General features: G+C 46.5%; 1 protein-coding gene across 1 annotated transcript; it reads right to left on the reverse strand.

The window, feature by feature from the left end:
• Positions 1–21,361: 21,361 nt before the first annotated feature.
• On the reverse strand, positions 21,362–22,230 carry LOC136449519 (photosystem I reaction center subunit XI, chloroplastic). Its single transcript, XM_066449559.1, has 2 exons — positions 21,967–22,230; positions 21,362–21,859 (listed from the first exon to the last, which is right to left on the reverse strand). Exons 1-2 carry the CDS (start codon positions 22,099–22,101, stop codon positions 21,368–21,370), a joined length of 627 nt encoding a protein of 208 aa, XP_066305656.1. The 5' UTR covers positions 22,102–22,230; the 3' UTR covers positions 21,362–21,367.
• Positions 22,231–26,006: the final 3,776 nt, after the last annotated feature.

Consider the following 26,006-nt stretch of genomic DNA (forward strand, 5'->3'; position numbering starts at 1 on the left):
CTACAGTGGCCAAGGGGCAAGATGCCTCCCCCCAGAGGGGGTCAACCTAGGAGACTTCGAAGCGGACGACTCGAACATAGAGAGAGACAGTCATGTGGCTCTGCACCACCGATTAGAGATACAGGGGCCCATCTACTCCCTGCCCCTATCCCTTTTGTGGCCTTGAGCCCTTCTAAGGACCGGCCTAAGAGAGGTTTTCATAAGTATGACGTAGGGTAGTGGTCATTGTGGGTCGTTCTACATATGGGCTCGGGGGGCGGTTGGCCTCCCCGGTCACACCGTGGTGTAATGGCGCCCACTCACATGTGATCCTGCACCGCAAAACATGGGCACGCAGATCAAAATGATATGGAAAGAGTGGGGACGCATGAGGCTTACTTGGTTCACGCCGCTGCTTGGGCGATCGTCGCTTCGCCTTCCCTTCGATCGCTTGACCTGCTCTACGTGATTCTCGAGGTGGTTACTAATTGAAAGTGAACACACGTGCACCCAAGGTATCCACTGTGGCTGGTTACTATGGCTATAAATTGGGAGAGTTGGTACGATAGAGGGAATCATATGCTCTTCGGCATTTGCCCTGCTGCTTCCTCCCTCTCGCTTTCGTGTGCTCACAGCTTTCATTCCCCTCCGAGTCGATGGATCATGGTAAGCGTCCATGGGAGGGGTTGCCGGAGGCTGGTGGTCCACCACCGCATCTTTGAGGTCTGCTGCATGAACAAGGGTGAGTGTTTAAGCAATGTTTTGAGTTTTGAGGCTGACCTGAGTTGACCGTGAGTGCTCCTCAGGGCCGTCTCTCATGCCAGGTCAGGAAGGGTCATCGATGCCGCCCTGGCTGAGGTCCCACCAGCGGCGGGGTTGAGTGCGTCTTTGTCATCTCCAGCCATTGAGAGTTTCATAGACTCATATGTGAGGTGGACAAAGATCACATGTGGTTTTCTATGGCTGCTCATGAGGCGAGGCGGCTAGAGCTCGCCCTTGACACCACCAAAGCAGCTCTCGCCACCTCAGAGGGTGAGACTGCCGCCGCTCAGGTGGCGACCACCGATGCCCAGGCCTACATCGTGGGTAAGGATTTCCCTCGTCTTGTCGTCTTGATGGATGTCCATGGACTCTGATCTTTAAGTCATCTCGTTGCCAGCATTGGAGGAGCAGCTGGCGGCTTCTCACCATGAAGAGGAGACAGCTCGCCTTTGGGGGTTCATCATAGTAGAGGACCATGATCGGTCGGTGGTGACAAGAGTCCAGTAAGGGGCTAGTGTCGCCTTTGCCGCCATGTAGCTGTGGACCAGGATGAACCTTCGTTGGGTGACGCCTCGGTTCCTGGAGTGCACTGGGCAGGAGGAGCGGACAACATGGGTCAATGACTTCGCCGCTGCTGCAGATGTCGTTGTCACCACCGTGGATGTAGAGGAGATCCTCCACGGTGGTGGCTAAGAACCCTAAGGTGTTCTTGGGGTCTTTAATAATATTAAGTGAAAATAGTTTCTTTCGGTTCGCTTTCCATGATTTTAATTCTCTTGCATGCCATCGTCTTGCCATGACCGCCGTTGGTCTAGTCGCTCGAATGCCATAGCCACATAGCCCCACCAAGGGATCAACCGTGGAGTCTGGCTCAGCGTGACCCTGTTTTCGTGACCTAAATATCTGTAAGATAGGTTCAGCGGCATCACGTCTTTCTTCATTTTCCTTTGGGTTGTACGGGCACCCTCTTTTCCTTGCTCTCGTGCAGTGCATAGCCTTGCTTCGGTTTGGTTTTGGTACTCTAGCTTCATGTGGTCTTCTGTCATGCATGACTTGGTGGCGTATTGTGTTGTGAGATGTCCATGCTAAGGCGGTGCCATCCTCGGCGTTGCCTTAGGTCACAGGTAGGGGAGGTTGTGCAGTGATACCCTTGCTATGAGTGGTGTCGTCGCTTGTGGAGCGAGAGTGAAGTGCCAGTCGCTTGCATACGACGCTGGTTCTAGGCTTCTGGTGTGTGATAATCCTTGTGTAGGGATCCTATGTTGTATGAGTGTCCTAGTTGCGGCAAGCGTGTTATGGATTTCATGTGGATGGCGTGTGGTCAGCGCATTCGTTTTGCCATTGTGCTTCTATTTTGCTTTTATTTTCATTTGAATTGGAATGTGCTTCGTCCCCCCTAGCCTAGTGCTCGTAGGTATGCATTTTAACCTAGGGGCTGGCCCACAGGGCTGAAAGGTGCAAGATCCCTTGGAGCGATGAGGCATCGAGGGTAGGTCATAGATCTAGCATGATGTAAGAAGAAAGCTATCGAGCAGCGAAATTTTGAGGTTTCTTTCCTTTTGCTCCTTTCACCGTGTTTGAATGAGTTCCCCATCTCCTTTTAGACTCGTGCGGGCGAGAAATCGAGATGTGGGTCACTAGCTCGTTATGGCGTGAGAGGCAATTGGAAGGTGTTGAAAGTGGATCGATCACTAGGATGATGGCAAATAGTGCTGTGCCACGGGCCATGTGTATGCACCTATGCGTGTAGTCCCCGTGAGTAATTCATGTCTGGCTGTGAGTGTGAGTCGAATTGAGTCACTTAGGAGTTAAGTACTACTAGGGCGAGATGTATGGACATTATGTTATCTGGTTCACTCTACGGGTGGGACCTAGGTTTCTGCAACTACTGATGGGCTTGTATGTGTTTGTGCACGTGCTTAGGTAGAGAGGCTAAGGTCAAAGTGGATGTGACTAACCGATGTATCAAAAGTTATCGTGAAACTGGTTGTTGCTGCTCGGGGTGCGGTAAGCCCTTGAGCGTTTGCTCACGGTGAAGCCGCTGTGATCTCTGAGCCATGAGTAGGTGAGGATGCTTCTTCAGTACTTGGGATGGTCATAGCTAGCGTGGATCGACCTCTTAGACAACTTTGGGTCGATTTTGGCCCTCGAGGGTGACTTCTTTGAGTTTGGCTCGCTGTAGCTTCTGGTCGGGGAGGCTCTTGCATTTTGGTGCTTGAGCCTTCATGGTGTGATGCCATCACGGTCATTACATCCCCACCTCTGGGTGTGGTTGGTGCTCTTGACGAAGAGCTAGCGCGATCTGCCACCGTGGAAGCGGGTTCTAAGGGTTGCACGGTTCGGTCCGCTCGACACGACACGTGACACACTCAGGAAGCCTACTTCCTTAGATGCACATGCCTCTGAATGAAGGTTGATAGTTCATAATAACATGATGGGTGGCTCATCTGCTGTGTAGGACCTAGTCCTAGCTCCAGGCTTGGCCTTGTGAGGGATGGCGCTAGATAGCCACCTGATTAATAACGACGACACCGCGTGGCGGTGGGTGATTTTATCATTTTGCGTGTGCCCTGATGCGCTGCGCTCCACTAGAGGTGTTGCCCGAGGCATGGCTCTACCGCCGGATCCAAGCTTCCCACGCGGTTGACCTAGACAAGGTAGAAGCTAGTGATAGGTGTTGACCCATTGGTGCGGATAACCTCATGGTTTCCCAAAAGGATGTGGCCAGTTGAGGCCATTCCCTAGGTGAGTTCATCATGAGCCATGGACTTCTGGCCTCCTAGGTGGAGGACTTGGCCATGACTGGTGACGAGAGAGGGTGTTGGCCCCCCTATGTTGGTGAACTCTGAGATGCTATCGCCGGGGGTAGTTTTGAGAGTGTGTCCGGCATGGGCCATAGAACCCAGATCTCCATGGTGGAGGTTTGGGCCATGGCTGTAGGTGGGGGTAGGCTCTGGCCCTTTGATGCCAGTGAACTCATAGCTTTCACAATGGATGTGGCCACAGTGGGCCATTCCGCCAGTGAGTCCACCAACGGTGCGAGGAGCCATCGCTTCCTGCTCAACAACAAGAGTGCGCGACTGTCCCCTACCTAGCGCGCCAACTGTTGGTGTTTTATAAACTGGACTAGTACACTTATATGATTGCTACGCTGCTCTAGGAAGACAATGGTAACATCTAAAAGACATGAGGATTTATACTGTTTTAGGCTGGAACCCTATGTCTAGTCTCAGAGATGATCGAGTGCATGTTCCTCGCTTGAATGCTCTAAAGTTCTTACATTGGGGGTGCAAGAATGGTGGAAGAGGAAGAAGAGCTAGAGCTACAAGATGGACTGCCTGAAGAGAAGCTCTAGGAGCCCTACTATAATGGAGAATGAGTAAAATGGTAGAGGATGAGAATGTTGTCTGGAGATGGTGCCCTAGTCACCTTTATATAGAGTTTGAGGTCAGGGCATTCACAAAGCAGTAGGTTTTCTACACCGAACGGTCATGAGCCTGAGGAAGGGCCTAGCTAACTTGGCTTGCAAGCTACACCGTCTTGAGGTTCATGTTCGGGCATGGTTGTCGTCATGGTCTTGTGGCCACGTCGTGGCATGGTGTGACGTGGTGCCACTGTATCAACTGTGGTGACACTGTAGGTAGGGTGGTGGTTCACTAGGAGTCCTGTGTGATGTGGTCTTCACCGTGGTCTTGTCATTGCCTCTTGGTTTTTGGGGGCATCGTATAGGAGTTGGTAGCCGTCCCCTAGTCGTCGGTCGCCTCATTAGCTAGAGGAGCTGAGGTCCACGATCCTGATCATTGGGGTCATGGCTCTCGTCGGTCTAGATGGCCTCTAAGTTAAGGCCTTCATCATGGATCCCATCCCATAGTGGGTGGAGTCGTACGTGCATCTTGTCAAGCCATGTCTGGCCGGTGGTTATCGTACCGGTTGTCACCGCCGTGCGGTATTGTCTTGTCTGTGCGGTGTGGCACAAGGCTAGCGTCTGATCGAACCAAGGTGACCGCTGTCCCCTCGATCCTTGTAGGATCAGTGTGGCGTGCTTGTTCTTGTTAGGGCAGGCATGCTTGGCTATGCCCATCCTCTCCCTATTTCCTCTGAGGGTCATGACGGGGGAGAGGTCATGAGCCTTTCGAGCGCCATGTGGCTAAGGCAGGAGGAAGGGATCGTTGCTGACCCCGGCCTTAGCGTCTGGCCTAGTTTGCCTGGCTTAGCTGGGCCTCGGTCATTTGGGCCTTTGCTGGCTGGTGTATTGTGGGCCACATGGCCTGCTATCTAATCGGTGCCTTGAGACACCCCAGGGTTATGACCCCGACAACACTACTTTGGTTAGTTCACTTAGAACTGTTTAGCCTCGCTAAGCAAGGGTACGGAATGAGGTTGAGAGTTTGGTTCTTTGCCCTGACCATCTCAGAGTGCATGCAAGTGAGTTTTGGCTTGATGGTGAGAGAGCAAAATCTACTCTCCGGCCTGAGCGTGGTCATCGTTTTCCGTGTAACTAGGCAAGGTGAGGCGAGGCAAAAGAACCAAATGTGCCCTCTATCTTTGAACTATGGGCCAAATGATGGGTGTTGGTAGTGGTGGCCCAACTCATGAGGAGGTTGTCTCCTACAACTAGCAGCTCGATCTCAGCCCCTCCTACACCATGGAACCTTACCTAAAAATTCATTGGGGGGCTCCATGGGTTCGGTAGCAATAGGGGGGCTTGAGCCCTCCTCCCCCACCCTAGAATGAGTAGAGAGGAAGATCTAGGAGCGTGGAGTATCGTATCAAAAGGCAAGTAGGCAACCTAGCATGAGGAGTCGAGTAGTAGATGATTACTGCCTCAGCCCTCATGGCTACAACCCTCGTGCCAAAATGAGTGCGGCCACGCTGAAAGGTCCTTGTGTGATTTTGGTAATTGAGTGACAACCTAGGTAGACTAATTGTGTTTATGTGAGATACATAGGTGATTAGTCCATAGGTACATATGTGTGAGCAACATATGCCATGAAGGTAAAAATGGCTTGGAGATGTTGCAAAGCTTACACATGTGATGATGAAGGAGCTTATTGCACATGAGACATGACATTGAGTCATGTGATCAAGGTGGAGAAGATCAAGACAAGACTTGGCTTGATGGACCAGTTGCAAGCGTGAAGGGCAAGTCAGAGGCTTTGGAGCGATGGACCGCATGATGGTGGAGCTTGAGCAAGACTTGGCGGCAATGGATGAAGGCAACGGTGAAATGAACCAATATGATCACATGATGATATGAAGTGGATCATATCATTGTTGATCATGTTGGTGCATATGTTGCATCGACATTGGAGGAGATGGAATGGAATGCACAAGGCAAAGGTATAACCTAGGGTATTTCATTTCACCGGTCATAGGTGTGTAGAGAAGTTGATGACCGGGGTGAAAGTGCATCTAGCCCTTTAGTGGGTTTTGGATGATTGAATGACAACGTGATTAAAGGACTAACTCGTTTGCTAAGTGTGGACAGGTAATAGGTTATCTCATAGGTACTTAATGAAAGCCAAAATGATGTGTTGTTGTGTAAACAATCTAGTTCAAGCACAAGACAATAATACAAATGGAATTCATGCCAAGGCTTAATTATTGTGGGATTTCCATGTTCTATGTGAAAGCAAGCTAGTAAGAATTAATGAGACATGAGGGATTGCATATGGAATGATCTCATATTTGAAGCTTGATAAATTGAAATAAAAAAAGATAAACAATACATGAATGGATGATTCAACACAAGATGTGACTTCATGGCTTGAGATAGTGAAGATAGCAAGGAAAGGCTTCGAGGTACTAAGCAGGGGTGAAGGGCAAGCGATGGCTTGGTGGCCGAAGAATCTAGCTAAGGTGAAGAAGGAAGTACTTGCATTTAGTTGAGGTACTAATCTAGCTATGATGGTCATGTTTATGTGGAGGATCAAATCACTATTGGAGTGTTTGATGGAAGTGACTTGATACATTTTGGAGTTATTCATATTTGATGAATGGAATCAAGTCACGTGCTCAAGATGGCTATGCTCAAGTGTAAAGATCAATATCAACATGTTGGCACCCTTATTTGATGAAGATTGAAAGAGACGGCATTAATTCAAAAGAGGTAAACTCAAGCAGTATAAATTCGTTTTTCCTTTAATCTTGAGTTTGATAGGTATGATGTACTATTAAGAGGGATGCATCATGTTGATAGATAATGTTTCATAAGTGCTTAAGCCAACCCATGTGAGTTTTGAGTATTTGAGAGACAAAAGAGCTAACTGATTTCTTGCTGGTCTAGCAATACCGGACGTATCCGGTATTCATACCGGACGTGTTCAGTATTTGCCCAGCAATGATGAAATTGTTGTTCTCAGGTTGGTTCGTCGGGAGTTCCGACGGTCGGGAGTCCCAGCAATGGTCGAGAGTTCCGACGTCTCGTGCTTTAACTAACTTGGAGAGTTCACTGTGGTGGTTATACCAGACATGTCTGGTATTCATACCGGACGTGTCCGATATGGAAGACCAGAGGCCAACAGCTAGTTTTCAAAAGCCTTGAGGGTCAGGAGTTCTGACGGTCGGAAGTTCAGGCATGTGTTAGGAGTTCTGACACCTCACAAACTTCAACTCAGTTACTTAGTTTTTAAATATGCTGAGGGTCGAGAGTTTCGACATGAGTCAGGAGTTCCGACGGTCGGAAGTCCTGGCATTCATCGGGAGTTCTGACGCCTTACTACATCACTATAACTTAGTTACTATTGGCGCAGTGTAAGTCATACCGGACATAAATACCCCTAAGCCTCCATCTTTGGAGGCTGCTAATTCTACTGGTTGCTATATACGTTTTTGAGCCTTGCCAACTCTCCCAACCCTCTCTTAGTGAGTGATTGATCAAATTTGCCAAATCAAATTGTGGGTTGAGTGAAATTCAAAAAGAGAGCAATCCAACCACTTAAGCACTTGTGCATATTGTCAATCTCGTGATTCGCATTTGTTACTCTTGGACTCTTCGGTCCTAGATAGTTAGGCGTCATCGGCGAGCACCCGAGAGATTGTGGTGTGCCTTAGAAAGTTTGTAACGGTCGATTCCACCGCCTTAGGATCAACTAGTGGAAGGAGGAAAAGGAGTTGGAAAAGACTCTGGCTAGAGTAACCTTCGTGGTATCCTCTAGGGCTGACCTTCGCTGGGTCACCCGTAGCCCCCTCAATGGAGAGTAGGACTCAAACGAGTCTGAACTTCGGTAAAACAAATATCATGTCTCAATTCACATTTTATTTGATATTTATATTGCTCTAGCTCTTGCGTAGGTTCTCTGTGTATATTGTCATCTTCAGTAGATACCTGCAGTTTGGTTTGAAGATAGAAATTGAAGGGAGCAAGTTTGGGGCTGTTCTGTAGAAATCGTGTATATCGGACATGTCCGGTATTCATACCGGACATGTCCGGTATTGATCACTATGCTAGGCTGTTCTACAGAACACGTGCATACCAGACACGTCCGGTATACCTACCGAACACGTCCGGTATTTCCTGCCTGTGCTGAATATATTCATTCTCTGTTCTAACTTTGTGTTGCAGGGTTGTAGCTTCTAGATATATTCTTTATACCTTGTATACTCTGTGGCTAACTTGTGAGGGGTGGTACTACTCTTTATTTGGAGTTTCCATTTTGGAAACTCCCTTTACTAATCATTTCCGCATTTAAAGGTGTTAATTTTTAGAAACGCCTATTCACCCCCCCTCTAGGCGGCATCCTAGGTCCTTTCAAGGATAGATGGCCGTACTATCAAGAGGGGTAAACTTGTTTGCATATCGGTCATCTAGTGCCACTCGAGTGATCTAACATTGCATCATCGCTAGGATCGAGTGGCGTGGCAAGTTGAGTGGCTAATCCTTTGAAAAATGTTTGTGAAAAGCTAACACAAATACACATGGTGGTGCACACTTGGTGGTGTTATCACATTTACAAAGGAGAAGAAGTTAGAGTAGTCGTGAATCAACTTAGAGAAGAGAAAAAGGTTTTTCGGTGTACTCCGAACTATTGGATGGTCCTTGGATTGGAATACTGTTTTGATCCATTGTGATTTGGATCAAGTATGCATGTGGGATGTGTAGCCCTCTGAGTAAGCTTTCCAAAATGTCCAAAATCATCGAAATCAGAGTTCGGAGCTAAGAGTTATAGCCGTTTTAGCGATGAAAGGTCTATGATCGGACGCTGGCGCGAAAAATGACCGGACGCTCAGGGTCTGCGTCCGGTCAGCACCTGCGAGTCTAGTCATAGCGTTCGGTCTGTGTTTTTAGTGTGTCCAAAAGCAACCAGACGCTGGGAGATCTGGTCAGTGATGACCGGACGCGTCCGGCCGCTGAAAAAATGTCTCTAGAACCTCTCTGTAAGTGACCGGACGCTGGGGTCCAGCGTCCGGTCGTTATGACCTACACGTCCGGTCAGTACGCGCTTTGCCCAGTGAAGGGGTAACGGCTATTTTAGCCCTTGGGGCTATAAAAGAAGTGTGTGGCCGGCCTTGGGCTGGTAGTAGAGCACCCCCACACCTATGTGGCTTGTGTAGGAGTGCTTGGATGCCCTCTAACTCACTTGTGCTTGCAAGAGTGCGAATCGATTGCGAGTGAGTGTGATTCTAGTGCGTTGCATTGTGAGATTGCATCGAGTGGCATTAGGTGATCGAGTTGCAAGCCGGTGGTGCTTGTTACTCTTGGAGGTTGCCACCTCCTAGATGGCTTGGTGGTGGTCTCCATCAAAGCCCGCAAGAAGCTTATGCGGTGCTCCGGAGAAGAGCTTTGTGAGGGGCATTGTGCTCACCCCGCGGGAGCCGCGAAGAGCAACTCTAGTTGAGCGTGTCATTGAGCTACCCTCACTTTCGGGGTAGGTTCTTGTGGTGCCCGACATGCGGGTTTGGCGGGTGATGCCAATTAGCCGCCGAACCACCAAGTGAGCGATCAACACGATGGGGACGTAACGTGTTGGCAAGCATGTGAACCTCGGGAGAAAATCACCGTGTAAACCTTGTTCTTCCCGTTGGTTTGCAATCCCCTTACACAAGCTTGTGATTACTTTTATATATATTGTGCTTGTGTAGTTGCTCTTGTGATTAGTTAGCTTGTGTAGCTCACTAGTTAACTTTTTGCTTGTGTAGCATAGAAGTAGCTCTCTTGTGTGGCTAATTTGGTTTGTGTAACTTTGTTAGTCACTTTGCTTAGTTTGTGTAGCTAAGCATTTGTGCTATCTAATTTGGCATTGGTTGCCTTGTTATTGAGCATTGCTAGTGAGCTTAGTTGGCTTTGTGCTTTTGCTTACTAGCATGTTTAGGAGCTCCCTCATTGCTTGAAATACTAGTGACATAGGTTTATGTGACCTTGCTCCTAAAATTGGTTAGGTGAGCTCTAGTTAGCCTGGCACCTTTGTTGCTTAATTAGGATCTTTGCAAGGTGCTAGAGAACACAGATAGAAGGGTGTAGTCTTGGCTAGACCGATAGTTTTAATTCCGCACTTGTTTCAGTTAGCCGACACGATTAAGTTTTAGAAATGACTATTCACCCCCCCTCTAGTCGCCATCTCGACCCTACGCACGCCAACACAGCAAGGGGTCATGTCAAAAAAGAGAAATGCCGCCGCTTAGCTTTTTATGCCTTAACAGGCCTTGTTGTTGGGCCGATTACAACATGAAGAGAAGATGCAGTGCCTAGGCTGAGCTGCTCCATTGGATGGCAGGGAACGGTAGGAATGGAGCGACTACCGGGAGCAGCGACTGCAGAGGATCTCATCCCCTCGCCCCACAGCTAAAAATTCATTAGGGGGCTCCAAGGTTCCGGTAGCGGTAGGGGGCCACGAGCCCCCCTCGGCCCACCAAGGGATCCTCCCCTTGATTGGAGTTTATAATCTCTAATGTCATTTTACAAAGGACAACAGATCAATAAAAATAAGTTTGAGTAAGGTGTGCTGGCTTTTGTATTGCAGTTCAGTAATGTCAATAATCATGATAAAATTGACACCTTCCAAACGAGTATAGGCAGGTGTGCTGGCTTTTGTTTTCTAGTTCAGTAATGTCAATAAACATGATAAAATTGACACCTTCCAAATGAGTATAGGCAGCATGAGCCGGCCAAGTGTTTTGGAGTTTTGAGTCAAGGCAGAGTTTTGTAAATTGGGAACGATAGCATGAAGGTTTTCTTGCAAGAGTTGTCACCCAATAGAGATCTTATATATTCCTCCTAATAAGCACCAAAAGAACGTAACTGGTATCTGCTAAAGTACTAACACTTCAGTGCCTCTCTAGGACTATATACATGAATGATGATGTTCCATACTTTTTTATACTAGCAAAAATGCCCATGCATTGCAACTATTGTGTCGGTGCAGAAAGTGACCAACACGTAAATATTTATAGTTTTGCCGTATGTTGTGATCGGAGGTGGCCTAGCACTCAATGACATAGGGTTTATACTAGTTCAGGCAACATGCCCTACGTCCAGTTTGAGTCGGTCGGTGACTTTATTCCTGAGCCCAAGTGCTCGAAGTTTGTAGTGGGGTTATAAACAAGAAGGAGGAAGATGGCGGGTACAAGAGGTCTGGTTGGACTCTGGTCGGAAGGGCCGAGAGTGACGGGAGCTCCGCTATGAGCTAAGTGTTCAAGCGTGTGCTCGTGGTTTGAACCTGGTGGTTCTGTTGTTGTGCGCTAGTGAACTTGATCAATCTGAATGAATCTGAATTAACTTGAATGTTGGGAGAGAGCGCATCCCCTTTTATAGATGAAGGGGATGGCCTTACAAGTGAGAGGGAGAGAGTACATATGCTTCTAAGCCTTGTTGCCCATGCCGGTGGGTACAGGATGATGGTAGGTGCCCATAACACTATTGGATGTCAGATGCACGTGGGAGGTTGTGTTGTTTTCTTCGGATATGGTAGACATCGACGCCTGCCACACTATTGATACCTAGAGGCATGCAAGGGGTTTTACCATGTTCGCCTGGTACGGTAAATGCCGGTGCCCACAACACTGTCGATGCCCAGAGGCATGTGGGGGGAGCCTTATCGTATGGGAGTTAATGGCATTGTGTTGTTTTCTTCGGGTATGGCAGACATCGGCGCCTACCACACTGTTGATACCTGGAGGCATGCAAGGGGTTTTACCATGTTCGCCTAGTACGGTAAATGTTGACGCCTACAATATCACTTGGGTTCTGTCATGCTAGGGAGGTCGTAGAGTACTATTTCTACATGTGTATAGGGTATGGACCCTGGTATTGCCGTTTGACTTGTGCGGCCTGCCTTACTTTCTCCGTTCGTTTCCTGGTCCTTACCGAGTGAGCATCCCCGGTTGGTTAGTCCTAGTCGGAGAAGGGCAGTGAGCAGGGGTTTGGCGTATCCCCGGTCGGAGACGCGGGTCAGAATCGGAAGTAGTGCATTGGCCAGGCCTTTTGGTCGGAGAGGCCATTCGGAGGCGGGCTGGAGACCGAAGTGTAACACCTCGGTGTTAAGCATGCATTAACATTTTGCAAATCATGAGCATAATCATTATTATGCATTCATAAGCATGACATGAAATATAGAATTGAAACATACTAATGAAACATGTATGTTGCATAGTTTTGTTTTAATAGATTGGATGCTATGTTTGTTTTGCCCTGTGTGTACCTTGGTTGATCACTTAGACCACTTAGAAGTAATTAGGATGCAATTTGGAGCAAGGTGTATATTCAAAGTTTTCTCAAATTTTGCTTTTGAAAATAATCTTCCAAAATACGGGTTTTAAATTAAATTGACCTTAATATTGTAATTCAAAATCTAGTGGGAATTAGCCCTAGCTCCTTTTGACAAAGTTGTAGAGAATAAATTTTAGAGCAACTTTTTATTTTTGGGCTAAAGTTTGAAACTAATTGAAATTGCTCAAAATTTGCATTTGAATGTAATAGGAATAGAAAATAAATTGAAAATTTTGATTTGCTTCTTATAGGGCTGCCCGCCCTGCTTCTGGCCCGCTCGCGAATTCAGCCCGCAGCGCCCGCGCACTCCCACTCCTGCGCCGCGCGTTTCGCCCTAGCCCAGTAGCCGCTTTGCCGGCCCAGGCCCATGCCACGCCTCCCGCTCGCCCGTGCCCGCGCTCCGACCGCGCCAGAACATGCGAGCCACGTGGCGGCCATGCGCCGGCGAGATCGCCACACGGCACCGCCGGCCTACCCCGTTCCGACCGGCTCCCGCCCCGCCTTCAAGTCCCCCTGTCTGAGCCTCCCTCTCCATTCTCTTCTCCATGCCTCGCCCCGCTCTTGCGCTCACGGCGGAGCCGCAACAAGCAGCAGCGTCGCCGCGCCATTCACCGGCGGCGTGCTCCCCCATCCGTGCACCATTCTTCGATTCTTCCCGCACATTGCTCCACCTTGCATTCCTCTTCATCGTCGACCTACCTACGCCCACTGGCGTCGAGGGTAAGGGTCGATTCGACCGCTTCTTCCACCGCCTACCGTGGCCGAGCTCACCGACGCTCACGCCCACGCAGGTGACTTGCTCTGCTCCCCCTTCTTCTCCTCTCTTTCTCGCACTTCAGGTCCGCCGTGACCTCGTCTTGCTCACGCGCACCTCACCGGGCCTCGCCATGGCTGGAGTCGGCGTACCACCGACGAGACGCGCCACCGCGCCGCCATGGCCGTCGGTGAGCTCAATTTCGAGCTCCTCTGGCCCTGCCACTTGTACTGCCATGTCCGCCTTAGCACGGTGGTCACAATGGTGGTGACCTCGTCGCCGGCCACCTCGCCGACGACGAGTTCGCCCCGGTCAGCGCCGCCTGCCCTGCAGCGTGTGGCTGGTAGGTGGGGCCGGCTGACCCGTGGGGGCCCACTCGTCAGTGCCTTAGGCGCAGACCTGGGTGCACTGCACTGGGTGTACCCAGCGTTTTCAACGGCTGGATTTTCGTTTTAAAAGAAAAAGATTTCTGGAAAATGCTTTTAAAGGCTTCAAAAATCCATAGTTTGCTCATTTTAGCTCCAAATCGAGTGAGACCAATTTTGTTGTGTTCCTTAGAAGTAGATCTACAATATAAAAATGTTGCATGTCAGTTTTGGGATACATTTATATAGGGCTTTAGTTAATTCTTGTTATTGCTGTTTTCTTGGAAAATGCTTAATAAATAGAATATACATCAGAAAAATATGATTCCAATTTGGTTGATCTATTCTTGAGATGTACTTTCTATGAAAAATATATGCCATGCTTGTTCTGTAGAAAAATATGGCTATGTGATTTAGGTGCATTTATTTGCTATTTCTTGTAAAATTGCTAGAGCAAAAATTGTATAAAACATGTGTATGATAATTTTTGTGCTGTGATTGTTTACTGTGTAGAACATAGGAAAAATATTAAATCTGTTGTTTGATACTTTTCATATTACAAAGTATTTTCATGCTCAATTATCAACCATAGCTTGTCATTTTTGTGTAGGCTGTTATACTTATCCACATGCAATGAAAATTTTATGGTAGACTAATTATTGGCTAAAGAAGCTACTATAATTTTCTCATAATTTTATGAGCACCAAAAATATATGTTGCTGTTGTAGCCCTAGTTTAAAATGAAATAAAATAATCTTCTTTAATGCATGTTTAGTTAATAATGTTTGCTTTGGTGTATCTTTGAAGCATCTTAGCTTGCTATGGTGACTTGGCATGTTAGTACAGTGGTTGTAGTAGTAGTATAGTAGTATATGTTCTTGGATGATGTTGGCTACCTTGTAGAAGAGCTTTACTTCTACTATGTCTAATAAAGTTAAACATGTTCATCTACATTCCATGCATCATGATCATTACATATCATCTCTTCGATGCACCTATGCATGAGCACTTATACATCTGCATCATATAGGATCACAGGAGGAGTTGCTAGTAGCAGTTTAGGAAGAGCAGACCAGGACAGATCCACAAGAAATCTAGGCACAGGAGGTGCCAGAGGAAGAGGTGTAAGGAGAGGACTTGCCCGAGTGCGTGGATCATCAACCTAGTTCGTTCGAACGAGGCAAGCCCCGGAGCATTCTAAGTCTCCTACTTTATAAAAGCAATTCTTTCTATATATGAGTTATATATTGTTCCATTAAGTTGTAGGAGTTGATTAAAACCGTTGATGCATTTATTACTATCCTTGCCTACCTTATTATATTTTTACCCTGTTAGGTCAGGATCGAATAACTGCTTAGCCTTGCTTAGATCGGTAGCGATCGGTGATTTCCGGCCACCTACATTTATAGGTGGTTACTGAAAGAATTTAGCTATGGAAAGAATGATATCCTAGAATTAACCATATGTGATGGATAATTGGAGACCAGACGGAAAAGTTGGAGGCAACCAGACAGGGTTCTGGGGTGCTATTAGTTTTCCACCTGTGTTGATTAAAGATCGATTGTTGCTCGTCCCTCTTGTCATGTTGAACGTATGCCTCACATTTAGCTGGCCGAATAAAATACCTTTCGACCGCGAAGCTAGTGACACTATTCGAGCCGGGATAAACTCGGATTGGCAGACTAGTGCTGAAGGGGGTATGACGGGGACACGAAGAGTGAGCCCAAGGTGCGTCCTGGCTATCGGGCGGTCCCTAGGTAGTGCGGTCCATGACTGTTATCCTGCGGCTACTTGGAAAGTGTCATTAGTGATCTGTAGCTCACTTGATCGGTGAGTGTGGTTTGTGTGAGGAATAAATTACCAGCTGGTTAGGAATTGATTCGAATCGCCATCGCTCCTGGATAGTGAGCACTTGACTCGAGCTACAGCATCGTAGTAATTATGATGGAACACTGATGGTTATCTGGATGGTATGGGATATGCTAAATCTAAGTTGATAACTAGATGTTATTGGTTAATCAAGTGATTGCTATAGTATAGGTGCTTACCTAGATGGATAGGTCATAATAAAGATGATGCAAAGTACTTAAATGGTTTCTTCATGATAGCTTATGCTTTTCGCAAAAGAGTCAGCTAGCCCACTAAAGAAAGCCTTGCATAATCCTTGATGTCGCTTTATTTTGGTTTAAGACGGGTAAGTCTAGCTGAGTACCTTCTCGTACTCAGGGCGTTGTTTCCATTGTTGTTGCAGATGGTCAAATGTACTATGGCTATTGCATTAACTGCTTGTACCCGGTGATGGGTGACAACTAGGACCAAGGGCAATGGTCACTCCGTATCTCTCATCTGATGCTTTTGTTGGAGATGACTACCTACTGGCACTGTATCTGAACCAAAAGTGTGTGTGTGGCTTTAAAACTATTTGCTTCTGCTATTTCAGTTTGAACTTGGGTTGTAATAACTTTATGTTCTAAACTCCGATGTATCCAACTGTCATTGCGAACTTTATGTAACATGGGACGGTGATTGCTAAACTTGTACGATCTTGGTTTGTATGTCGATTGGTTTGAAATCCTTCATGGTTTCACAGACTATCGGGTTATACGGGCTTAAGTTTGCTAAATTATCTGCTTCGGTGGAAGATTTCCTTACTTAATCTCGTATAATTGGTCGGTTCTGTTACACAAAGCGAGCGCTTTGGTCGGAGAGGTGGACCAGAGTCAGAAAACGGGTATCGTTCCTCCTCGACCAGACCTTTCGGTTGGTGATTGGATTGCCCTTCTGGCCTGTCGTTTAGATACTTGGGCCGGCCCATGAGTTGCGCGTTGTCTGCTTGGGCCGAGCCTTTGTTGGGAAGCCGGTCCGCGAGGGACCCCGGGTTTATGAGCCCGACATGTTGGTTACCCGCTTTCGTCTTCCAAGTCAGCGCTCGCTCGTTCATAATTTTCTCACCCCGACCTCTACCATTCTTATTAGTGTGCTTGACTACCTATGAACATAGATTGTTTAGCCTCTTCGTTGACACCAGCTAAAAACTGATGGTTACCCACTTTTGTCTTCAAAGTCAGCGCCCGCTCGCTCATAGTTTTCTCACCCCCGACCTCTATCATTCTTAGCGTGCTTGACTACCTATGGACATAGATTGTTTAGCCTCTTAGTTGACACCGGCTAAAGTCTATCACCATACGTTGTAATGAGAGATCTATTAATTAATGCTCTATTTTTATGATTTTATGGTGATCATGGCATTCATAGTCTAAGTTAATGCTGGTAACCTATAAATTTTGTATCAAATCAAAATAACCTTAAGAGATTTTTTTCTCGCATTGCAATGCACACTGACCTATTAATTTATAACATTAATATTCATGTTATCCATGCGTTGGTACTTAAATATCAAGCTATATGACTTCCTTTAAAAATTTATAAAACATTGTAAATCTAATCTCTCATCAAGTCAGCAAGAATGTTATGTATCGATGTGTCAAGGAACTATTCTTTTCGTTGATGATTATAATAGGAGAGCTGTCTTGATTTTCCACATGATAAGGATTGTACTGGCGCATACGTATAGTGCAGAGACAAATTTATTTAGAACCTTAAGATCTTAGTTCATTGTTTGATGAGTTATATCATTGGCCGAACCAAGTTCTAATATGCAAATCAGTAATGCATCAATAAATTAGTAGTAGAAATCTTTGTTTTTTTATGAAAGAACCAATTGTTCAAAGCCCATGATCACGGAGGAAACACACAAAAAACAGGCAAAAATTATTAGGGTCTTGCTCAGGGAAAAACAAAACCGAAAAAATGGATGGAATCACGGACTAGAGGAAAAAAAAGAAAAGGTCGATGGAGTCAGGAAAAAGTAAAAAGAAAACAAATTTGGAACAGTCGGCTCGGAAGAAACATAAATAAAAAAAGAAAATAGGAACAACCGGCTCATAGTTGACACTGGCTAAAGTCTGTCACCTTACATTGCAATGAGAGATCTATTAATTAATGCTCTATTTTTATGATTTTACAGTGATCATGACATTCATAATCTAAGTTAATGCTGGTAACCTATAAATTTTGTATCAAATCAAAATAACCTTAAGAGATTTTTTTCTCGCATTGCAATGCACACTGACCTATTAATTTATAACATTAATATTCATGTTATCCATGCGTTGGTACTTAAATATCAAGCTCTATGACTTCCTTTAAAAATTTATAAAACATTGTAAATCTAATCTCTCATCAAGTCAGCAAGAATGTATCGATGTGTCAAGGAACTGTTCTTTTCGTTGATGATTATAATAGGAGAGCTGTCTTGATTTTCCACATGATAAGGATTGTACTGGCGCATACGTATAGTGCAGAGACAAATTTATTTAGAACCTTAAGATCTTAGTTCATTGTTTGATGAGTTATATCATTGGCCGAACCAAGTTCTAATATGCAAATCAGTAATGCATCAATAAATTAGTAGTAGAAATCTTTGTTTTTTTATGAAAGAACCAATTGTTCAAAGCCCATGATCTCGTAGGAAACACACAAAAAACAGGCAAAAAATTTATTAGGGTCTTGCTCAGGGAAAAACAACACCGAAAAAATGGATGGAATCACGGACTACAGGAAAAAAGAAACGATCGACGGAGTCAGAAAAAAGTAAAAAGAAAACAAATTTGGAACAGTCGGCTCGGAAGAAACATAAATAAAAAAAGAAAATAGGAACAACCGGCTCGTAGTTGACACCGGCTAAAGTCTATCACCGTACGTTGCAATGGGAGATCTATTAATTAATGCTCTATTTTTATGATTTTACGGTGACCATGACATTCATAATCTAAGTTAATGCTGGTAACCTATAAATTTTGTATCAAATCAAAACTACCTTAAGAGATTTTTTTCTCGCATTGCAATGCACACTGACCGATTAATTTATAACATTAATATTTATGTTATCCATGTGTTGGTACTTAAATATCAAGCTCTATGACTTCCTTTAAAAATTTATAAAACATTGTAAATCTAATCTCTCATCAAGTCAGCAAGAATGTTATGTATCGATGTGTCAAGGAACTTGTCGGTGTTTCGAGTTACCACTGACGAGTAAATTTCTAATATTGCGCGTTTGCCTCAGATGGTGTGCTTAGAGGACACGAGGTTTATACTGGTTCGAACAAAAAGTCCCTACGTCCAGTTCATTGTTGCTGCTCGTGTTACTAGCACTGCAAGTTTGTAGTAGGGATACCAATGGGCGAGAGAGGAAAATGATCCCAAGTCTCTGGTGGAAAGAGTGAGCGGGTGCTAAGAGCTCGATCGCTGCTCAGCCGTGTGTTCGTGTCGTGTTCTTATGTGTTTATCTTGTGTTCTGATCGGTTCGAGGTGATTCGATCGGTCCTCGATGGATCGATTCCTTCCAGGGGACACCCTATTTTCTTTTTATAGGCCAAGGAAAAACACGAGTTACAGTGGAGAAAAAGAGAAGAATGAGAGGGAGAAGAAGTCCTTTAGGATCACCAGGTCCTCCTTCTCCTTCATATGGGTCCCGCCGACCCTGTAAATGTCAACAGGGGCAGCTCCACGTCGCGGCCCTGTCCGTCACTAGCGCCACGCGCAGGCGTCGTCTGCTAGTCATGGCGTTCTATTCCGTCCCGGCGGACGTCGTGATGAACTGACGCGCCTGTCAGTGTACGTAAGATGGCTAGGCAGAACAGCACCGGTACGCCCGACGCTGTTCTTGATGTGAACCCTTAAATATGGCCCGTCACGGCCACGAGTTACATCGAGGCGTGCCGGTCTCTTTCTTGGTGTCAGAGTTTTGACCCAGGCCCATACGCCTAGACCTGGAGTGGTTGGCGGCGGTATGGGACCCCGTCGCGCGAGGCAGAGCCTGCAGCCTTGGGGTCGGGCGAAGCGGAGCGCGCGGCCTCGGGGACAGGCGAGGCGGAGCCTGCGGCCTCGGGGTCGGGCGAGACGGAGCCCGCGGCCTCGGGGGTGGGCTCAGGTCGGGCGAGGCGGAGCCCGCGTACCTGGGGTCCGTTGGAGCTGTAGTCGCGCTCTTGACTGCTCGGATGAATCGATGTTGATGGTCATTAGTTCTCCCTCTTCGGGTACCCTAGTATTGATCCCCGACGGAACTGTTTTTTTCGTTGATGATTATAATAGGAGAGCTGTCTTGATTTTCCTTAGGCAAATAGTAAGAATGTTATTTGCTGACATTTTTACTCATTTGAATTAAAAAAAAAAGATTCTCCTTAGGCATATACATGTTTTTATTTGCCTTCACGCTCTTTCAATTCATGTATGTAAAACATTTCGTGGATTGCAGGAAAGAACGCCTCTGTGGCTTGCGATGTATTGCCTTCAGCCTTAGGAACCGTTTGGAGGAGCTCGGGGAGGCTCGGGCTCCGGTACTGTTCATGCACTGTAGCACGGAGCCGGCGAAGCTTGAAATCGTGGCTTCGCCGGCTCCTCCTCTTTCCGGCTTCTTTTCAGTTTATTTTGTGTCTCGATTTTCGAAATAGCTTCTGCTACAGTGTCGCTACAGTGCCACGAGGTGAGGAGCCGGAGCAGCGCCAAACGCATCCTTAGTTTGATTGGTGCAGCCAAAGAAGAGAGATGGCATGGAGGACTGCAAAATGCGATCGGTGCCAGTATTTAAAGATACTAACATGTCTAATGCATTCGACTGCTCACAAATCAGGCTGAATGCCCTCTTCATGCGTTTTTGTGTGCAGATTTTTAATTTCAATGCATTTCGTGAGCTACAGCCAAGGTCCACATCTGATGAAAAATTAAACAAAAGGCTCACTATCCTTGGTGTACATAAAGGTAGCCTTCAGTAACATCCATTTTTTCTGCTTTCTATAATTCAATGCTGCTCATTTGTTACTACTGTATTTCCATGCTTCCTATGATTCAGATGTTCGCGCAACTGCGCGGCTTTCATGCTAGTTTCCACAGTCCAACTTTTTTCATGTACCAAAGCCCTTACCTCTTTTTCTGTCAATCAATTTTCTGCTATTCACCTATTCCCTCTGTCGGGACTCGAAGAGGACTGTATCACGTTTCGCCTGATCCGAAGCCACGTTTGTTTCTCTTATAATTCGTCTTTTCTCTTTCAATAAATCAGCTGGAACAATGTTTCGACTTGTTTTTTTCAGCGAACCGAATGGGGATCGACAGGACGGTTGCGCCACTGTTGACGCGAGCTGTCCAGCAGGGGAGGGGCGGTCCTATCGCATCGCGCTCTGGTGCTGTTGCGTTGCGTGTACAGTATGCAGGTGGTCGACGCCTGCACGATCTACTGGAGCAACACGTAGAGCTAGGCGCCAGCTCACGTGTCCGCGATGCGCGGAAGTTCCGTCGGATGAAACCAAACCAAGGGTCAGACCTCGGAGCGAACGACACGAACGAGGTATGGGGAAGCCAGAGCCGGTGAACCCAAACAAATTGGCTTTATCGGGATCCTAGCTCACTTGTGAAGGAGATAAACGAAGTTTATAGATAAGTCGGAGCCAGAGCCGTTTGGAACTCCACTAGGGGAGAGAGGTGTCATGGTTAGCATGTTGACAATAGACGGACTGATGGTTCCGAGTAAAACTCCATGATGCATCCAAGTAAAAAATTAACAGTTCCAAGCTACATCCCAATCCATCCATGTGCAGAGGAATTACATTTATTCACGGTGCTCATCACAGCTGAAGTGAAAGAAGGACCACATCACCTACATACCCTTGCACGCACGCATGCATGCCGACGCAGAGAGGAGGATCGCATCGGAGCTATATATTCATCTTTTATGCCTAATCTCTACTTGAAGTAGTAGGGAAGGTCGAGCACGTAGAGGAGGTAGTAGGCCCAGAGCACGCCGGAGATGCCACCGAAGAAGAACCCTCCGGTGAACTTGGACCATCCGTCGGCGGTCTGCAGCTTGTCGCCCTCCTTCTTCCGTCCCGTGAGCGTGAGCGTGGGCGCCGTGGAGGGGTCCCCCTCGTTGAAGGACGCGACGCCGTACATGGTGAGGCAGACGCTGAGGATGGCGACGAGGCCCGCGGCGCCGAGCGCGCCCGCCTGGCCGTGCACGGGCGTGTTGCGGAGCGGGCCCGTGAGCGCGAACGGCCCCACGAGGAGGTAGCCGTGCGCCAGGCCCACCTCGATGCCCCGCAGCAGCGGGCTCACGGCGGTGCGGTACGCCGGCAGGTTGGAGAGGTACCACGCCACGAGCGGGCTCGAGGTGACCGGCGTCTCCAGGCTCCCGATGAACGGGTCGCCGTTGATGGGCTGCACCACCTGGTACGTTGCCTGCATGCACGAAATCGAGTAGTAAGCAGCTAGGATTCTGAAATGGATGACACAATTCGCGTGTTCCATCTGCTTGTCTACTTAGTACTTAGTGCTGATCGACTGACCTTCTCGGGCTGGATGGCACTGACGGTGAACCGGGGCCGCCTGGTGAGCGCAGCGCCTGACAGACCCCTCGGCCTCGAGTGCACCAGGCTGCTCTTCATCACCTGGCTCGCCATGGGAGCGTAAGCTGTAGCCATCTCGACCTGCTAGTGGTGTCTCACACTCGCACACGCACGGATCGGATCGGCTCTGCCCTGCAAAATGGTAGCGGAGGGTCGTCTCCTTGTGATCTTTAGGACAAAATCCGTGGCGCGCGTGTGGATGGACGGGGCCCTGCAGGCGTGATATGGCTCTGGCTTGTGTGGCTCTCGTTGGGCAGCGAGAGTGAGCTAACCCTATCCCTTATCCGATCCGAACGAATGCGTGGAGTACACCTCCCTCTACTCCATTGGCGTCCCGCCACGTGGAAACAGAATCGGCAGTGGCAGTGGGAGTGGATCGTTGTATTTTTCGCGTTCCCCTGCATACTGAAGGGAGTAGAGCTAGAGCACCGATCAAAAAGAGACTGTATATAAATATAAATATAAACCCAGCCAAGAGCCAAAGTGACTAACGCAGCTGGTGTTGGTTGAAGTGCAGTCGTGAGAGGATGACGCCGGTCACACACAGCGGCACTCAGAAACACACTATAGCAGCAGCAGCAACAACAACATATATGTGAACCGCCTAGACCCAACTTAAGAAAATTATTAACACGGTGGTCTCTGATACTCCCTCCATCCCTTTTTAACAGTTGTTCTTACTTTTTTCTAAAGTCAAATGTACTCAACGTTAACTAAATATATATAAAAATATTAATATTTGTGGTACATAATTTATATCACTAGATAGACCGTTTGAATCTATTTTTATAATAAAGTCATTTGGAGATACATATATTGCTAATATTTTCTACAAATCTAATTAAACTTAAAAAGTTTGACCAACATAAATACCATAGCAACAATTTAAAAGGGACAGAGGGAGTATGTATCCTGAACATCGCTCAGGACCAACACACACATATCGTCGACGCATCATGGCAACAATTAGAAACATACATAAGAGGGAGTGGGTTTGAAACTTTTAATTAAAAGTCTTGATTATATTAAAACTCTTCAAATTAAAATTTATTCCGTATAAGCTTATGGATCGTGTATTCGATATCTACATATAGAAAGTTAGGGTGGCATCAAAGTATTATTAGTTGAGCTTAACCATCCTACCATGTTCTATCCTAGGAACTTCACTACGCTGCACAATAATATTAGACATTTAGACATAACAATAGAGTGAGGGCCATTGTCCTTGCGACATCATCACCATAAGCTTAGACCGGACTCCAACAAATGCATCCACTTTGCTAGTTCCGCTGGGATAGCATGACTAACAGCATCCTCTAGGTGTCTACAAAACAACTTAACAGCGGCAACTTAAGTACAATGGTACTCGCAAGACTTATCCAAACACTAAATTTTGGTGGATGCATAAGGCTTAAATCAATTTTAGAGTTAGTCATGTAACGAACAGATACATCTGGTCAAGTGACAATAAATAAATGACATAGCACCTACGGCTCCTAATTTAGGCACCAAGCATTTTGCATAAATTGAAGTCAGTGGAAATAGGGTCGTTACAATATACGTACGTGGGCAGTTACACAAAGCTTCAAACGCAAACACCTTAGAAATCCCTTAAAAACTTTCAAAAAGAATGGTCTGAACTGAATCATATCACCATACTGTTTGGAACCAAATATATCTGTTCCAGAGAGCTGCACTGCTAAGAAGCAAATGTTTACATCGTCAGAGAATTGCATCTGGTTTCAGTTTGTCGAAATTAAAACTACATTCAGGGACGATCTCGCCCAACGATATTTGTTGAACGCTATGCCTTTCCTCACGTCCGTTCACCATGTATCAACACGTACGGAGTACAACATTCACTCAATATTACAAAGGTCTCGATCATTCTCGAATTCATGTTGTCTTTATATTCAGGCCAAGATACCAGAGGAAGAACAGAGGTGTTTCTTTTGCCTACATTCAAAGAGAAACGACGAACGACTCTACAGCAACAGAAGAAGAAGAGAGGCTCGCAGGTCTGAATTAACAACGCCTACTGCAAACTGGAAACAACACCTCGATCTGATGAGCACCATGGATGCCTACCGGCCTACGACCACGACGTGCCTCTGCTTCTCAGCCACTCTACGGCTCACGCCGACAGCCGGCCCTTACCCACCCGAAGCCACAGAGCCAAGCGCGCCCGACGCCACAGCACCGGCATTCGCCGCCTGTCAATCGTCTTCAGGTGCACCGCCAACACCCGCTGCGCGCTCCACAGCCTCCGGACGCAGGCCCTCGCTAGCCCTTCGCACGCACGCCGGGCACCACGTGCCGTCATCAACGTCGTCAGCCACGCACGGCACGCCGCCACCTCCACTCCCCGGGCGGCTCGCCACGCCACGCAACGCAACGCCCGCCCCATCCGCTCCCTTGATCGGCGGGCCCTCGCCGATCACGCCGCGAATCGCGAAATGGCGGGAGCAACGATAAAGGCCGTCGTGGCCGGGTACCGAGTGGCGGCGGAGTGGGGTGACGGGGAGCGACAAAATCGTAATCCGCCGCTCCCCTCGCCGGCACACCGGCATGGGCCTGTTGGTTCCAAAGGCCTCCTGGGCTAAGGCCTCAGGCCCATGTTGCCTTAGATGGACCGCTTATATATATCTTAAAACAAAAGACAAGGGGAAAATACAAAATTGTTAAATCGGACATTTGGCTCAACTACACCTTTGATGATCCATCGGAGGCAATGAGTTCATGGGAATTTTGAAGCTCGTTCACTACTAAACCTTCAAAGTCTTCAATAATCTTTGGAAATACTATTTGCCCGATTTTTCATTTTATCTAATGTCACATGGTACTTGACGATGACGCATACCCCAAATATCCTCACCAAGATATCTAGTGTCAAACTCGACCTAAGTGTTTTGAGTTTTGACTTAGGGGTTGTTTGGATATACATGACTTGTTACTAGTCAGAGTGAAAAAAAAAAGTTTAAATTAGCTATGGTTGACTAGTTAGTTGAAACAGTTGAAAATTTAGCAAAAAAATTCGCCCACCTATTAACTTTCCTGTTTGAAATTTGGATACACTAGGACTAATTTAAGTTAAGATTAACTGGCTAACAATTAGTCTACGATATCAAACATGCATGCCCTTAATCTTCCTGCCAGCAAATCTAAAGGCTCCTTCAGCGAAGACATCACTCAGACTCGGGCTCCATGGCCCCGATCCGAGTCTCCTCAAGAGACGCCATAAAGAAAAAAAAAAAAGAGTAGTACTGTCTTATAGGACATCACACCATGATCACGTGGTCCGTTAACAAGCAGTTTTACTATGCTCTTGCCGTCAGTTACCTACTCTCTCCATCAAGAATACAATTCTAACACAGTTTCATGTTTTAGTATCTTGAGTTTGATCAATTATATATATAAAAATATCAAATAAATATCACTCGATTGATTACGAAATGTATTTTTATAATAAATTGATTTGAAGACATAAATACAAATACTATTCACCAGAAATTTGGTTAAACGTAAACTATTTTAACTGACACACAACACGTAGTTGTATTTTTTCTGGACGGATGGAGTATCTACTATCTCCTCACAAATAATAAGAATATAATTCTACATCTGATTAAAGTCAAATTATCTTAATAAAATTAACTAAGTATATACAAAATACTGTGAACATGTATGACTCTAAATTATTTAGTATAATAAATATGAATATTTTTCACTAGAATTAGAATTACATAATGCGGAGTATCTATCTATCGGTTTATTTGTGGCACTGTCGAGAGAGGACGCTCGCCCTCCATGCCTCTACTCCACTGACGCATCATCATGGCCCTGATGACTCCGCCTTTCACCTGAATTTTTTATTTTAGTCCTTTTTTTGAAAAAAAAATCACAAATATACCTTTGGAGGTAAGATTTCAAATTCTGGACCCTTAGCTCGACGCCAGCGTTACTGGCATCGAGCTTACACG

This window comes from Miscanthus floridulus, chromosome 5 (genome assembly GCF_019320115.1).
Source record: "Miscanthus floridulus cultivar M001 chromosome 5, ASM1932011v1, whole genome shotgun sequence".
In the NCBI taxonomy this organism is placed as follows: domain Eukaryota; kingdom Viridiplantae; phylum Streptophyta; class Magnoliopsida; order Poales; family Poaceae; genus Miscanthus; species Miscanthus floridulus.

What these genes read in the sequence shown, in the direction of transcription:
- LOC136449519 (XM_066449559.1), bottom strand. Translation starts at nt 22,101, where the DNA reads ATGGCTACAGCTTACGCTCCCATGGCGAGCCAGGTGATGAAGAGCAGC. An exon ending in GTGCCATCCAGCCCGAGAAG is followed by an intron (nt 21,860 to 21,966) that starts GTCAGTCGATCA and finishes TCGTGCATGCAG; the next exon opens with GCAACGTACCAGGTGGTGCA.